Genomic DNA, 16,468 nt, shown 5'->3' with positions numbered 1-16,468 from the left:
GGAGTATATCGCCACATGTATAGCTGAATAAACAAACTTAGTTCAGTTATTCATCACTTTTAGACAATATTGCAACCTCTACACAGAAGAAACATCTTGGTGCCTACATTCACATCAATTCCATTTCAGAGAATATCTCTACCTCAACGCATGCTTAGTCACAGTTATTGTAAATGCTGCCCTAATGAATTTTGTAAATTTATGTATAATTTTGTCAAAATTGTCAGCAGAGATAATTTTTACAGTTAAGTCAAGAATCGATAGTTTAGAGAGTTGATATGTTTATCTTTGCTTAGTTCTCATCTTTGGAGTCAATTATGCACGAAAGCTAGGTCGTACAGTAATAGTAAAAATTTGTGAAACAGGCTAAAAAGTGTTTCATTTAGTTAATACAGTATACAGTGTTTCACCTAGAACCCACATTTGATTCAGTTATAAGGAACTGGAATGATAGTACGATGGTCGACTTTTACTGGATGTTGAAGAGGGACAGGAAAGACGAAGGTTCTGCGAGAAAATAAAAAAAAACGAGAATCTTTGAAAATTGTATGTAACAGAGTATTCATAATATTACTAAGACAATTGTTTCTAGTAGTTTTGGTCTAAGTCTAAAAAATTAAATACTAATAAAAATATAGACCTTGAATGAAATTTTATCTTAAAATTTGTGCTTCAATTACTTAAATCTTTGAAATATGAGATTTGTGTAAAATCCTGACGAGATTGAGGACAACGAAAGTAATTTTCAGAACCAAAAATGTTCAAATGTGTGTGAAATCTTGTGGGACTTAACTGCTAAGGTCATCAGTCTCTAAGCTTACATCGGCTAATCCCGCGGGGCTTTTCAGAACCAGAATTGATTCTAGCACACTTGTTATTGTGAAATCATTTGGTAACATTTTTGTAAAGATAACTTGTGCAATCAAAGGGGGGAGGGGATATCTGGAAATAGCAATGCACCACTTGAGAAGTGATCCACCTGTTCGTTCCTTGATCGACTGGTTATCGCTGTGAAGAAACGCGACGTGTTCGTCATTTGTAGCCATCATATCTTTGACTGCTGACATCATCGGTTGAAGGGCGAGGTTTAAGTGGAGGGCCCTACGAGGTGTGCACTGGTGTGGGATATATAAGGGGCTGACCGGTGGAGCAGAGACACGCCATCGCCATGACGACTCTCAGCCTGCACCTCCTGGTCCTGGCCGCCACAGTCATTGCAGCTCAGGTGAGGGACTCTGTCTCAATTTGCTCAACTTCAGCACTAGCCATGCGATGCTGCTGCCGTTTGTTGCGCTGTCCCGCATGGTGAGACGCCAGACTCCTTTGCGCCAAATGTTCGCATGTCTGGACGACTTCGGTTCTCCACACTGCTGTGACCAGACGAAACTATTGGGTTAGTGCATACGTTCATAGCGTTTTTCGGTGAGTTTAACAAACAAAACAGATACACATAACAGAAACTTTAGACATCGATCATACACTACTGGCCATTAAAATTGTTACTCCACGAAGATGACGTGCTACAGACGCGAAATTTAACCGACAGGAAGAAGGTGCTGTGATATGCAAATGATTAGCTTTTCAGAGCATTCACACAAGGTTGGCGCCGGTAGCGACACCTACAACGTGCTGACATGAGGAAAGTTTCCAACCGGTTTCTCATACACAAACAGCAGTTGACAGGCGTTGCCTGGTGAAACGTTGTTGTGATGCCTCATGTAAGGAGGCGAAATGCGTACCATCACGTTTCCGACTTTGATAAAGGTCGGATTATAGCTGGAATCGTTGGGTTCAGGAGGGTATTACGGAACGCCATGCTGGATTCCAACGGCCTCGTATCACTAGCAGTCGAGATGACAGGCATCTTATCCGCATGGCTGTAACGGATCGTACAGCCACGTCTCGATCCCTGAGTTAACAGATGGGGACATTTGCAAGACAACAACCATCTGCACGAACAGTTCGACGACGTTTGCAGCAGCATGGACTATCAGCTCCGAGACCATGGCTACGGTTACCCTTGACGCTGCGTCACAGACAGAAGCGCCTGCGATGGTGTACTCAACGACGAACCTGGGTGCAATAATGGCAAAACGTCATTTTTTCGGATGAATCCAGGTTCTGTTTACAGCATCGTGATGGTTGCATCCGTGTTTGGCGACATCGCGGTGAACGCACATTGGAAGCGTGTATTCGTCATCGCCATACTGGCGTATCACCCGGCGTGATGGTATGGGGTGCCACTGGTTACACGTCTCGGTCACCTCTTGTTCGCATTGACGGCACTTTGAACAGTGGACGTTACATTTCAGATGTGTTACGACCCGTGGCTCTACCCTTCATTCGATCCCTGCGAAACCCTACATTTCAGCAGGATGATGCACGACCGCATGTTGCAGGCCCTGTACGGGCCTTTCTGGATACAGAAAATGTTCGACTGCTGCCCTGGCCAGCACATTCTCCAGATCTCTCACCAACTGAAAACGTCTGGTTAATGGTGGCCGAGCAACTGGCTCATCACAATACGCCAGTCACTACTCTTGATGAACTGTGGCATCGTGTTGAAGCTGCATGAGTAGGTGTACGTGCACACGCCATCCAAGCTCTGTTTGACTCAATGCCCAGGTGTATCAAGGCCGTTATTACGGCCAGGGGTGGTTGCTCTGGGTACTGATTTCTCAGGATCTATGCACCCAAATTGCGTGAAAATGTAATCACATGCAAGTTCTAGTATAATACATTTGTCCAATGAATACCCATTTATCATCTGCATTTCTTCTTGGTGTAGCAATTTTAATGGCCAGTAGTGCATATTTCCTTCACTACCTGCAACAGTCTTCCAATGCTGAGTTAACTTTTCGATTCCGTGACCGTAGAAATCACGTGATTCTGAGACGAAGAACTCGTGGAACCACTTTCGGAGCTCATTTTCATCTGGAAAGGAAATTCCCTGAAGTCGTCTGTTAGAGATCGGAAAAGGACAAAATCTGAGGGAGCAACGTGAATAAAGTTGATGCGAAATGACCTACCAACCAGCTCCTATTTAGCGTTTTTTGTCAGTCTACCATGTTACGATCGTGCATTATCGTGGAGTAGCATAACTTTGCGCAGACGTCCTGGTCGTTGTTCCTGTATTGAGTCTGCAAGACGTCTCAGTTGTTGACAATAAATGTCAGTAGGGATGATTACCCGTGGTGGAAGCAATTCGTAGTACACCACACTGTCACTATTTCACCAGATGAATATATTACATTTGTGGATGCATGCACGTCTTTGTACAGGGAGTTCCTGCTTTGTTTGGGCTTAATCATCCCTTTCTTTTACTTAGCATGAAGACACCATTTCTCGTCACCAGAAACGATACAGGACAGGAATGTTCGGAGTTTTTCATGAACTAGTTGACGAGCAAGAACAGGTGCACATATGGCCACCCTCTGACTTTTCTGATTTTGAGATTTAGATCTCCTCCATTGTATGAAAATGTTTGACGATGGTGGAATGATCACACTTCATCACATCTGACAGTTCTCAAGTACAATTATGTGAATTATTGTGGATTAATGCGTTTAAGCGATCTTCATCAAATCCCGAAGATCTTCCTGAACGTGGAAAGTCACTAATGTCAAAACGATTCTGCTTAAAACGAGAAAAGCCGCGCGGGATTAGCCGAGTGGTCTAAGGCGCTGCAGTCATGGACTGTGCGGCTGGTCCCGGCGGAGGTTCGAGTCCTCCCTCGGGCATTGGTGTATGCGTTTTTCCTTAGGATAATTTAGCAGTTAAGTCCCATAAGATTTCACACACATTTTAACATTTTTTTTAACGAGAAAAACATTTTCTTGCCTTGCTCTGTCCAACAGCATTATCCCTATACACGGCGCAAATGTTATTAGCTGCCTCCGCTGCTGTCACCCCACTATACAGCTCAAATAGAAGAATATGTCGGAAATGTTCTGATTTCTCCATTTGGTACTCCATTTTCTAGCGTGCACATCTCCACTCACTATCTCCAAATGAAAAAATGACAATATATAAACCAAAATGGCAACAGTGAACTACAAATAAAAAATGAAAATCGTTAAATAAACCCATATCAGCCGGAATACTAACGTGAAAAGCAAAAACGTTATCAACTTATGCGTCAAATAAATAGAATCGTCCGTCCACAACTGCGGGTTCTTTGATTGCTCCGCGAGGAGGCTCATAACACTAGAACACATGAAGTATTAGTTCACTTTATCACATAAAATATTTGCCACACAAGTACTGAATAATCTACAATTGTGATGAACTAACAAAAAATTACTTGATGCAATCTATCACAAACTGTGCTCCTGAAGTACAACGTTCAACCTTGACAAAAGTGTATCTCCATCTGAAACATCACAACCGCTGACTGCTGAAGCTGAGGTCTCGACTGGGACCGAGTTCTTGGATGCTCAACACTATTTTGACCACAATGTGAGGGCGCTGCGGTATTGGGGGAGAGTCGTGGTCTTTAGGAGGGCCTCCTATTGGTTGTTGCGAATTGTAGCGAGCCCCCGCATGTATCGGTGGCATCGATTCTTGTTGCTGACTTCGCTGTGGTGCTGCGGTCTCTGGGCAGCACAACACATATCATCTTTATGAACACAGTATTTCATACCTAGTTTACAAGTTCAGAGTGGATAATAGTGGCGAAATTACATAGTACTTACGTCTCTTTTATAATACGTATAATATCAGTTACCACGCTATTCAGTCTGCACATCGGGCAAGTGGTGAAGAAACCAAGTATAATGAATTCTCTCTACTTTAAATGATGGAAGTATGTGTGAATGCAGCTTGCCGCTAACTTGGTGTAATGTTTTGTCTGTACAGAGGTGTATCTGTCGCCTTTATTACTCCTTCACTCTCACACATAAATCGGTACAATAAAGTCAGGGCTTCGTGGTTTATATGTAGGCTGATCCGTGAAAAGACAGACAAACAATTATGCTTATGGAGGATTCTGAGTATTTTCTAGAATTTAATTCACTCTCTCTCTCTCTCTCTCTCTCTCTCTCTCGTCCTTTATCTGTGTACAGTTTAAATATATTATTTACGTGAAATCAGCCTAGTAGAATCTCTGGTGGAGCCCTTCGTCTTAATATTCAGCGGCTGGCTTGCTGGAAAAGATCTTTACATTTGTTATTTTTATTAAGCGCTGCATTCAGTTGGGAAAATCGATCGTTTGAACAATTCGTTCAGTTTACGACAGATCTAAAATTTCAGATGTGGACGAAGCCTTTTTGGACGATTTATAAAAAAAAAACTCAGAGATTGCAGGCTCTCTTCGTCACAGCTGAAACTTCCCAATTAATTACAGGCCCCAGACAATCATCAATGATTCAGGCAGAGAACTCATTCGTCATTCACTCAAGAATAAAATGGTCACAAACCTTATTTCTGAGGAAAATTGTATATTGAATCCATTTCCGTACATGTTCCGTTTTCTGTGGATTTCAAGTCTCATATACTTTGCTTTTACAGGCTGTCTTTCTCTTTATCTATCACGCTAGCGGCACAAACGTTCCTAACTCGCTTTAGCGCGAAGAAGAGTAAAATTGTCTCTTTTAGCAATCTCACAAACTTCCAACCGATACTTCCGAAGCTGTTCCTTTCTCCCTCTATAATAACCATGGAGCATACATCTCTGTATCTCTGTTATTCCAAAGAATAAACGTACTAGCAAAATACCTTGGCGTCGACGAGCTGTCGGCGCATATATTACTAAAAAATCTGATCGGATACTTTTCAAACGTAAATAAATGTGGATGATTTGATTGACCATTATTAATTATTGCGTGGTAGAGGGTAATTTTTCGTGGGGAGATTACACAAGGAAAATTTGGTAAAGGGAATTAATGTCCAGGGACGAGAAATTAACTGTTTGAGGTCTACCGATCGCATTATAATTCCGTCAGAGTGGGTGATGGAATTGATAGAGTCTTGAAAAGACTATCTAAAATAAACGTCAGCAAAAGTGACGAGGATAGTGGGATGCAGGCAGATTAAATTAGGCAATTGTGACAGAACTTGATAAGGGGATGAGGCACTGAAAGTAGTACAGGAGTTTTTCTATTTGGACGGTATAGAAAGTACAAAAAATGCAAATTGGTAAAAGCAAGGAAAACAGTGCTGAAGAAAGAGAGATCTATTAACGTCGAATAAGAATTTTAGTTAAAGTTTTTCTGTGAAATATAATGCTACATGGAAGTGAAATGTGGACGATAAGCAGTTTAAACAACAAAAGATTAGAAGCGTTTGAAATGTGCTGCTACAGGAGATGGCTGAGGAATAGATGGGTAGGTCGAAAGACTAACAAAACGATACTAAATCTAAATGGGGAAAAAAGAAATTTAGAGCACAATTTGTCTAAAAAAGGGGCTCGGGTGATAGGATACATCCTGACTTCAAAGAATCATCAATTCAGTAATGGAGAGAAGTGCTGGGAATAAAATTGTAGAGAAAGTCTGGGGCTAGACTACAGTAAGCAGTTTAAAATGGTTGTATAGCCACATAGGGATGGAGATTCAAGAGCTACATCAAAACAGTCTTCATACTGTAGACCTCAACAACAATCACAGCTAGCACGTACTAAGTTGACGACACATTTTGCAAATATTTTATGGTTTTTTATAACTATTGGTTATGAACATTTTTTTCTTTATCAGATGGCTGTATTGCTGTTATCAGCTGTTGAATGTTTACAGTGAGATGGCGCCCTTGTGTGGAGAGCAATTTTGAACTGTGAAATACTATAGATGGAAATAAAAATAAAAAAATTAACTCAAGTTAAAAACAACAAGAAAAATGTATGGCCCGAGTACTTACAGTGAACTGTCCCAGTTATCTCTGAAAACTAGCAGTTTCCGAATAGATCCATGTATGCCGTTGACACCCTTACCGCAACTTAACTGTCACCTCTTCCCAGCTGTGTCTGATGCCCATTTTGTCATCAGTCTACTGACTGGTTTGATGCGGCCCGCCACGAATTCCTTTCCTGTGCTAACCTCTTCATCTCAGAGTAGCACTTGCAACCTATGTCCTCAATTATTTGCTTTACGTATTCCAATCTCTGTCTTCCTCTATAGTTTTTGCCCTCTACAGCTCCCTCTAGTACCATGGAAGTCATTCCCTCATGTCTTAGCAGATGTCATATCATCCTGTCCATTCTCCTTATCAGTATTTTCCACATATTTCTTTCCTCTCCGATTCTGCGTAGAACCTCCTCATTCCTTACCTTATCAGTCCACCTAATTTTCAACATTCGTCTATAGCACCACATCTCAAATGCTTCGATTCTCTTCTGTTCCGGTTTTCCCACAGTCCATGTTTCACTACCATACAATGCTGTACTCCAGACGTACATCCTCCGAAATGTCTTCCTCAAATTAAGGCCGGTATTTGATATTAGTAGACTTCTCTTGGCCAGAAATGCCTTTTTTGCCATAGCGAGTCTGCTTTTGATGTCCTCCGTGCTCCGTCCGTCATTGGTTATTTTACTGCCTAGGTAGCAGAATTCCTTAACTTCATTGACTTCGTGACCATCAATCCTGATGTTAAGTTTCTCGCTGTTCTCATTTCTACAACTTCTCATTACCTTCGCCTTTCTCCGATTTACTCTCAAACCATACTGTATACTCATTAGACTGTTCATTTCGTTCAGCAGATCATTTAATTCCTCTTCGCTTTCACTCAGGATAGCAATGTCATCAGCGAATCGTATCATTGATATCCTTTCACCTTGTATTTTAATTCCACTCCTGAACCTTTCTTTTATTTCCATCATTGCTTCCTCGATGTACAGATTGAAGAGTAGGCGCGAAAGGCTACAGCCTTGTCTTACACCCTTCTTAATACGAGAACTTCGTTCTTGATCGTCCACTCTTATTATTCCCTCTTGGTTGTTGTACATATTGTATATGACCCGTCTCTCCCTATAGCTTACCCCTACTTTTTTTCAGAATCTCGAACAGCTTGCACCATTTTATATTGTCGAACGCTTTTTCCAGGTCGACAAATCCTATGAAAGTGTCCTGATTTTTCTTTAGTCTTGCTTCCATTATTAGCCGTAACGTCAGAATTGCCTCTCTCGTGCCTTTACTTTTCCTAAAGCCAAACTGATCGTCACCTAGCGCATTCTCAATTTTCTTTTCCATTCTTCTGTATATTATTCTTGTAAGCAGCTTCGATGCATGAGCTGTTAAGCTGATTGTGCGATAATTCTCGCACTTGTCAGCTCTTGCCGTCTTCGGAATTGTGTGGATGATGCTTTTCCGAAAGTCAGATGGTATGTCGCCAGACTCATATATTCTACACACCAACGTGAATAGTCGTTTTGTTGCCACTTCCCCAATAATTTTAGAAATTCTGATGGAATGTTATCTATCCCTTCTGCCTTATTTGACCGTAAGTCCTCCAAAGCTCTTTTAAATTCCGATTCTAATACTGGATCTCCTATCTCTTCTAAATCGACTCCTGTTTCTTCTTCTATCACATCAGACAAATCTTCACCCTTATAGAGGCTTTCAATGTATTCTTTCCACCTATCTGTTCTCTCCTCTGCATTTAACAGTGGAATTCCCGTTGCACTCTTAATGTTACCACCGTTGCTTTTAATGTCACCAAAGGTTGTTTTGACTTTCCTGTATGCTGAGTCTGTCCTTCCGACAATCATATCTTTTTCGATGTCCTCACATTTTTCCTACAGCCATTTCGTCTTAGCTCCCCTGCACTTCCTATTTATTTCATTCCTCAGCGACTTGTATTACTGTATTCCTGATTTTCCCGGAACATGTTTGTACTTCCTCCTTTCATCAATCAACTGAAGTATTTCTTCTGTTACCCATGGTTTCTTCGCAGCTACCTTCTTTGTACCTATGTTTTCCTTCCCAACTTGTGTGATAGTCCTTTTTAGAGATGTCCATTCCTCTTCAACTGTTCTGCCTACTGCGCTATTCCTTATTGCTGTATCTATAGCGTTAGAGAACTTCAAACGTATCTCGTCATTCCTTAGTACTTCCGTATCCCACTTCTTTGCGTATTGATTCTTCCTGACTAATCTCTTGAACTTCAGCCTACTCTTCATCACTACTATATTGTGATCTGAGTCTATATCTGCTCCTGGGTATGCCTTACAATCCAGTATCTGATTTCGGAATCTCTGTCCGACCATGATGTAATCTAATTGAAATCTTCCCGTATCTCCCGGCCTTTTCCAAGTATACCTCCTCCTCTTGCGATTCTTGAACAGGGTATTCGCTATTACTAGCTGAAACTTGTTACAGAACTCAATTAGTCTTTCTCCTCTTTCATTCCTTGTCCCAAGCCCATATTCTCCTGTAACCTTTTCTTCTACTCCTTCCCCTACAACTGCTCAACGGCTCTGAGCACTATGGGACTTAACATCTGAGGTCATCAGTCCCCTAGAACTTAGAACTACTTAAATCTAACTAACCTAAGGACATCACACACATCCACGCCCTAGGCAGGATTCGAACCTGCGACCGTAGCAGTCGCGCGGCTCCGGACTGAACCGCTAGACCACCGCGGCCGGCCCTACAACTGCATTCCAGTCGCCCATGACTATTAGATTTTCGTCCCCCTTTATATACTGCATTACCCTTTCAATATCCTCATACACTTTCTCTATCTGTTCATCTTCAGCTTGCGACGTCGGCATGTATACCTGAACTATCGTTATCGGTGTTGGTCTGCTGTCGATTCTGATTAGAACAACCCGGTCACTGAACTGTTCACAGTAACACACCCTCTGCCCTACCTTCCAATTCATAACGAATCCTACACCTGTTATACCATTTTCTGCTGCTGTTGATATTACCCGATACTCATCTAACCAGAAATCCTTGTCTTCCTTCCACTTCACTTCACTGACCCCTACTATATCTAGATTGAGCCTTTGCATTTCCCTTTTCAGATTTTCTAGTTTCCCTAGCACGTTCAAGCTTCTGACATTCCACGCCCCGACTCGTAGAACGTAATCCTTTCGTTGATTATTCAATCTTTTTCTCATGGTAACCTCCCCCTTGGCAGTCCCCTCCCGGAGATCCGAATGGGGGACTATTCCGAAATCTTTTGCCAATGGAGAGATCATCATGACACTTCTTCAGTTACAGGGCACATGTCCTGTGGATACACGTTACGTGTATCCCCTTATTCCACCTAAACTACACTATATCGCCGATTGCTGAGCAAACAAGTTCTTCACGTACGCGTACACCACTATTACTCTACCACGCAAACATAGGGGTTACATTCGTCTGGTGTGAGACGTTCCCTGGGGGGGGGGGGGGGGGGGGGGGTCCACACCGGGGGCCGAACCGCACAACAACCCTGAAAGAGTGGTTCGGTGTAGGGTGGCGGAGGGATGAAGTCGGCCTCGGTAGTCGTCGTGGGTTTGTGGACCACTGCGGCTGCGGCGCTGACGGAGCATCTCCGTCGTTTCTAGGTCCCCGGTTAACATACAATACAATACAATTCTGTTTTCAGTAGAGAAACAGTAACAGCACACTGAGTCGGTCAGGAGAGCTCAGTAGGTTCGAACGTGGACTAGTCTCTGGATGTTATCCCAGGAAAAGTTTCATCAGGGACATTTCGACCGTTCTGAAACTGCCCAAGTAGACTTTTGCCGACGTGACTGTGAAGCGGAAACGCCTAGGGACGACTATGTAGGCCTCATGTACTCATGGACTGGGCCCGTCGAGCACTGCAGAGAGTGGTTACAAAAAACCACATGACATCAGCGGAAGGTATCATTCGTGGACTAATGTACTACCAGTAGTCCAGACAGCAAAATGTGTGCAAGGAGCTACAAGTAATGAGGACGAATGGTCGAGCAGTTCCTCAGAAGCCACACATTTCTGTACTCAATGGTAAGCGATGCCTAAGATGATGTAAAGAGCGTCGTCACTGGACAGTGGATGGCTCGAAACGAGGGATTTGGAGTGGTGAATCATGCTGTACGCTGTGGTAATCCGATGGAAGGGTTTGAGTTTGCGGGATCCTTCGAGAACGGTAAAGATGGTGTTACAGAATGGCGGTACGGGGGCGTTTTTCGTGTTTTAGGTAGGAGCGTCGTCTTTCGCTTAAGAAAACGCTAAATGCGAAAAGATATGAAGACGTTTTACACCACTGTGTACTGTGTACAGTAGAAGAGCAATTCGGAGGCGATGACTGTATCAGGATGACAGTACTGAATAGGTTTCCAGTTATGTCAGTGGCTTGAAGATTTCTTAAGTTATAGGACCCAGAGACAAAGGCATCGTCTGGAGTGTCGCACGGAAGTGTGGTACGACTGCCGTTATTCTATATATATATAATGGTCTGAGGGACAGTGTGAGCAGCAATCTCCTGCTGTTTCCTGGTGATGTATGGGAAGACGTCGTCCTTCAGTGACTGTAGGAGGATACAAGACCACTGAAACCAAAATTTTATTTGGTGTTACGAATGGCAGCTACCTCTTAATGTAGGAAAATGGAGGTTAATGCAGGTGAGCAGGAGAAATAATCGAATACAGCATAATTAATGTGTTACTTGACATAGTCACGTCGAAAAAATATCTAGGCGTAACGTTGCAAAGTGATATGAAATGTAACGAGCATGGATGGATTGTAGTGGAAAATGGTTGCCTACGATTTATTGTGAGAGTTTTAGGAGAGTGTGGCTCATCTGTAAAGGAGACCGAGTATGGTACACTAGTGCGATCCGTTCGAGTGTTTAGTATCCCCACGAGATCGGATCGAAGGAAGAGATCAAAGCTATTCAGTAGTGAGGTGCTACTTGTAGATTGGTTCTGGTAGGTTCGATCAGCACGCAAGTTTACAAAGGTGCTTTGGGAACTGGAATGGGGATCCATGGAGGGAAGATGACGTTCTTTTCGAGAAATGCTATTGAGAAAATTTAGACAACCGGCATTTGAAGCTGACTGCAGAATCGTCGTACTGCCGCCATCGTACGCTTCGCGTAAGAACCACGAAGATAAGGGAAATTAGGGCTCGTACGGAAGCATGTAGTCGGTCGTTTTCCCCCTCTCTGTTTGCGAGTGGAACTGGAAGGGAAATGATTAGTAGTGATATAACGTATCCCTCGCCATGCACCGTATGGTGGCTTGCGGAATATATATGTAAATGTAATGGTCCCTTTCGTAAAGCAGCATCTGCGAGTCAATAGTTTGTGGACAATAACATTTCTGAAATGGACTCGCCTGCCCACAATCCGAACCCGAACCCAGTAGAAAAACCTTTGAAATGAGTTACGACGTCGACTTCGCTCCAGATCCCACGGTCCAAGATCACTACCTTCTCTGGTTTCAGCTCTTGAGGAAGATTCGGGTGCCTTGCAGAGTCTGAGCCTTCATAAAGGCGAAGGGTGCAGACAGCCCATATTAATGGCCACTAAAATGTGTATAGATACTTTGGGACAGATAGTGTACGTCGAAAACGAACCGCATGTTGTTAGTTAAAGAAACAGGGAAGGTTAGGATTTAATTCCCCGTCGACGATGAAGTCGTTGGTGACAGAGTACAAGCTTGTTCAAAATGGTTCAAATGGCTCTAAGCACTATGGGACTTAACATCTGAGACCATCAGTCCCCTAGAACTTAGAACCACTTAAACCTAACTAACCTAAGGACAACACACACATCCATGCCCGAGGCAGGATTCGAACCTGCGACCGTAGCAGCAGCGCGGTTCCGGACTGAAGCGCCTAGAACCGCTCGTCCACAGAGGCCGGCAGTACAAGCTCACGTTGAGGAAGTAAATCAGCCGAATCCTTTCCAAAGCCACCATTCTAGTAGTTGGCTTAAGCCATCTCTGGATGCTATTGAAAGCCTAAATCTGTATGAATAGACGAGTATTTGAAAGGCCGTCTTCGCGAATGCTGATCTGGTGTCTCATCACTGCACCACCTCTCTCGCTCCTTCAGTGTAAAGAACGTTGTGTTCATACAGTTGTTCTCATATAAACACTTCTGGAATGTTGCGAAACCTTATTCACATAGATAATTTTGCTTCTAATGTCGTCTAGTCTGAATATTATCAGGTGAGGCCATTCCTTATGGCCCAATCTACATATTAAGAATAGTCCTACGTGTTTATCACTTAGCTGTATTCACCCTGTGTCATATTATTTTGTGCTGCTTATTGTTATCAAAGCACTTTTTTCATACAAACTGCCAACACTAATCGACGTCTTCTTGTCTCTTTCAGGCTGCGGTGAACTGGAGTGACGTCAAGCCTATGAGGCAGCACGTTTCAGTGCCCGTCAAAGTCCTCAAGGGTGGTAAGTACAGAACACTGTGTTACACTAGATTGTAAACTCGCACCTGATACTGGGGGAAGACGAAAGACTTTCTGAAACGGAGACGAGATTGTTCACTTGCTCATAGTCCATGACATATACTTCTACCACTTCACAAAACTGTATGCAGCAAGCAGGGGAGTAAGACCACGGTTTGAACTGAGGTCGGTGCTAGTACGATGCCAGCATATCTTTTAAAGACGATGCGTCATCCAAATTGGCTTCACATTAGACAATCTTTGTTTCAGTAGAAAAATGGGACAGAACCACTATTTGACGTGCATAACAATTGAAGGGCTGGCTAATGAGATAGACCCACAGCGAAGCCGCATCCAAGGTTAACAAACGTGATTCAATACAGCCCTGGCCGACATTTGCACTGCGGCAGCACAGTCAAGTCAGCTAAGCGCTCCAGCTTCCCCCATCAGTGCCCTGTTCGAACAGCTGTGAGTAACAGGGCTAAATGTTGAAGTCTACACACAGGTGTCAAACATTACCGGCCAGTATCCTTCTTTACAGCATTTTCAAAAATCGTCGAGAATACTCAAGGGTGGTACCGATCTCAACAGTAACGGGATATTTAGTAAATCACTGTGTGGATTTCAAAAATGCTGTTCCAATGAGACAGCAATATACAATTTCACTGCCAACATAATAGTCTTTAACTAGTAAAATGTCACCAATAGGTATTTTCTGTTACTTATCCAAAGCGTTCGATTGTGTGAACCAGACATTATATTACAGAAATTACAATTCTGTGATATAAATGGAATATAATACGAGTCGTTTAAGTCATATCTACAGAACATGAAGAAAAATGTTTCTTTATACGGTTTAAGTGATTTAAGGAAGTTTCCCACTTCATCTAATTGGGGTGAAATTACATTAGGTGCTCCACAGGGTTCGATCATCGGTACCCTTCCGTACTTGATATATGTGAATGACCTCCTTTCTTATCTGAAACAAGAAACTAAACTGACACTGTTTGCTGATGATACAAGCATCATTGTTAATCCAGTAAAAAATGATACAAATAATGTCTTTGGAAAAGTTATAGATTGGTTTTATGCGAATGGGCTTGTTCTGAACCTTGAAAAAACACAGTACATCCAAATTTCTAGTGCAAGGAGTCCAATTCCTTTAATAGATATAAAACATCAACAGAAGTCAGTAGGCAGGGTAGAGCGTACTAAGTTTTTGGGTGTACATATGGATGAGAATCTTAATTGGAAAATTCATATTTTGGATCTCCTGAAGCGACTAGATTCAGTAACTTTTGCAATCAGAATAATTGCTAATTTTGAGGATATAGAAATTAGCAAGCTAACATACTTTGCATACTTTCACTCTCTGATGTCATAAACTTAGGCAAAATGTATTCATTGCTCAAAAGAAAGTGTTAGAATAATGTGTGCGGCTCTTAGTCGCGCGTCTTTTAGGAATCTGTTTAAAAGTTAAGGAATTGTTACAACAGCCTCACAGTAAATTTACTAGGTAATAAAATTTGTTCTCAACAACACGGACCAGTTTGAAAACAACAGTGACATTCATGGTTATAATACCAGAAGAAAGAAAGACTTACACTATCCTCTACTTAACCTGTTTGGCACAGAGAGGGGTAAAGTATGCTGCTGTAAAACTTTTCGATAAATTACCACAAGAAATAAAATGTCTGACAGAGAGCAGTAATGGTTTTAAAAATAAACTGAAATCATATCTCCTTGACAACTTCTTCTGTACCATAGATGAATTCTTGAATAGGAATACATAAATCTATAGGTATAATATATGCATTTTGTGCCAGATGGGGCATATAATAAAAATTTTAAGCTTTAAAAAAAAAATCTTGATTGGTGTGTGCATTTCTTATGCACTTGACACGTTCCACATGATAACGGTTACCGTGAGATTGATCAATGGAACACGTAACTAACTGTCTAACAGGAAATGTAGGAAGACGTATTTGCGGCACAGTGCAGTTACTTCTAACGGATCAATACTGCAGCATACTTTAATAAGCAGAAGTTTATGATGTGTGCCTACTTTCAACTTTCCATTTTTCTGCCAAAGCAATAACTTCTATTACTTGATTAAATAAATACATCATATAGTGTTAGTACGGTGGGTGGAACCACAAAAGGCATTACATACAGGCATTTAACATTAGACTGTGATGTTTATAAACTTATACACATTTCTGTTTTAGAACTGTAATATATCTGAAACTATGGTTCATATTACACGACGTTCAAAGTCGTCGCCATGCAATTCCTGCTGCATAGAAATATGGTACGGGTGCAATCGATGTTGATGTAGCATTCTCAACACCGACGTTTTTGAGATTCCCGATTCTCGCGCAATTTGTCTGCTACTGGTGTGCACCATCTGGTTTCCCCCTTCAAGCTAGACGAGTTTCGTTCTTTGTAGTTTTTTTCGTTTGATGCTTATTTCGTGAGATATTTGGCCCGGTCACTATCAATGGACCACCCTGTATAGAGGACAAAAGATATTGATAACCATGTAGACGTGTTTTTACCCTTTGGCAAGTGAATGAAGGCTATCGCAAAATTTCTAAATTAGGCCCTCCATTCACCCCCCAAAAGAAATATATTCTGACAAGAAAGAAGAGAAGAAACACGCAGGCCTACGAACTTCGACGATATGTTTTGTCCTTGGTGCAGATGTTTTCTTTTTTTTTCTGGGTTTAGTTCTGCACTAAATGTGGTTGTTTTTAGGGAAAGCGACGAAAAATTTATCAGAAGTATTCTGCAGTTTTCACTGAAATATCCCCCCCCCCCCCCCCGTCTCCCTCCCTATCGCCCTCTCTCTCTCTAAGAAAGAAACCATAGTCAACGTGCATCGGATAGTATTCTTTACAGAACTAGTGAAACGAACACTGCTCGAAAACCATTTTCCTGGTCCCACATATTTTCTGACCTATATGCAATGAAATGTGAAATTGATTTACATTCATTAAAACACCTCCCTTGGTATTTAATTTAGACGCTAACCATGCATATGTTATGCAACAATGTATATCAGTTTCGCGACAGTGTTAATTTTCCTGCCAGCGAGTAGAAAAGTTTCAAGAAGTACAAATCGAACCCAAAAGTACTATGGTACGAAACT

The 16,468-nt window shown here is 42.0% G+C and overlaps 1 protein-coding gene across 7 annotated transcripts in view; it reads left to right on the top strand.

Annotated features, from left to right (window-relative positions):
• The first annotated feature begins 1,069 nt into the window (after positions 1–1,069).
• The window catches only part of LOC126198547 (brachyurin-like), a 443,832-nt gene continuing 428,433 nt past the window's right edge, over positions 1,070–16,468 (top strand). For 2 of the 7 annotated variants that reach the window (XM_049934965.1, XM_049934968.1), the window contains exons 1-2: positions 1,070–1,225; positions 13,249–13,321. In XM_049934965.1, coding sequence (XP_049790922.1) covers positions 1,169–1,225; positions 13,249–13,321 — 130 coding nt within the window. In that variant the 5' untranslated portion in view covers positions 1,070–1,168. The remainder of the gene's footprint in view (positions 1,226–13,248; positions 13,322–16,468) is intronic. The other 5 variants (XM_049934967.1, XM_049934966.1, XM_049934964.1 and 2 more) reach the window with 4 other exon arrangements.

Source organism: Schistocerca nitens, chromosome 8 (assembly GCF_023898315.1).
Source record: "Schistocerca nitens isolate TAMUIC-IGC-003100 chromosome 8, iqSchNite1.1, whole genome shotgun sequence".
NCBI lineage: Eukaryota > Metazoa > Arthropoda > Insecta > Orthoptera > Acrididae > Schistocerca > Schistocerca nitens.
This window is presented reverse-complemented; position numbering and strand designations above follow the sequence as displayed.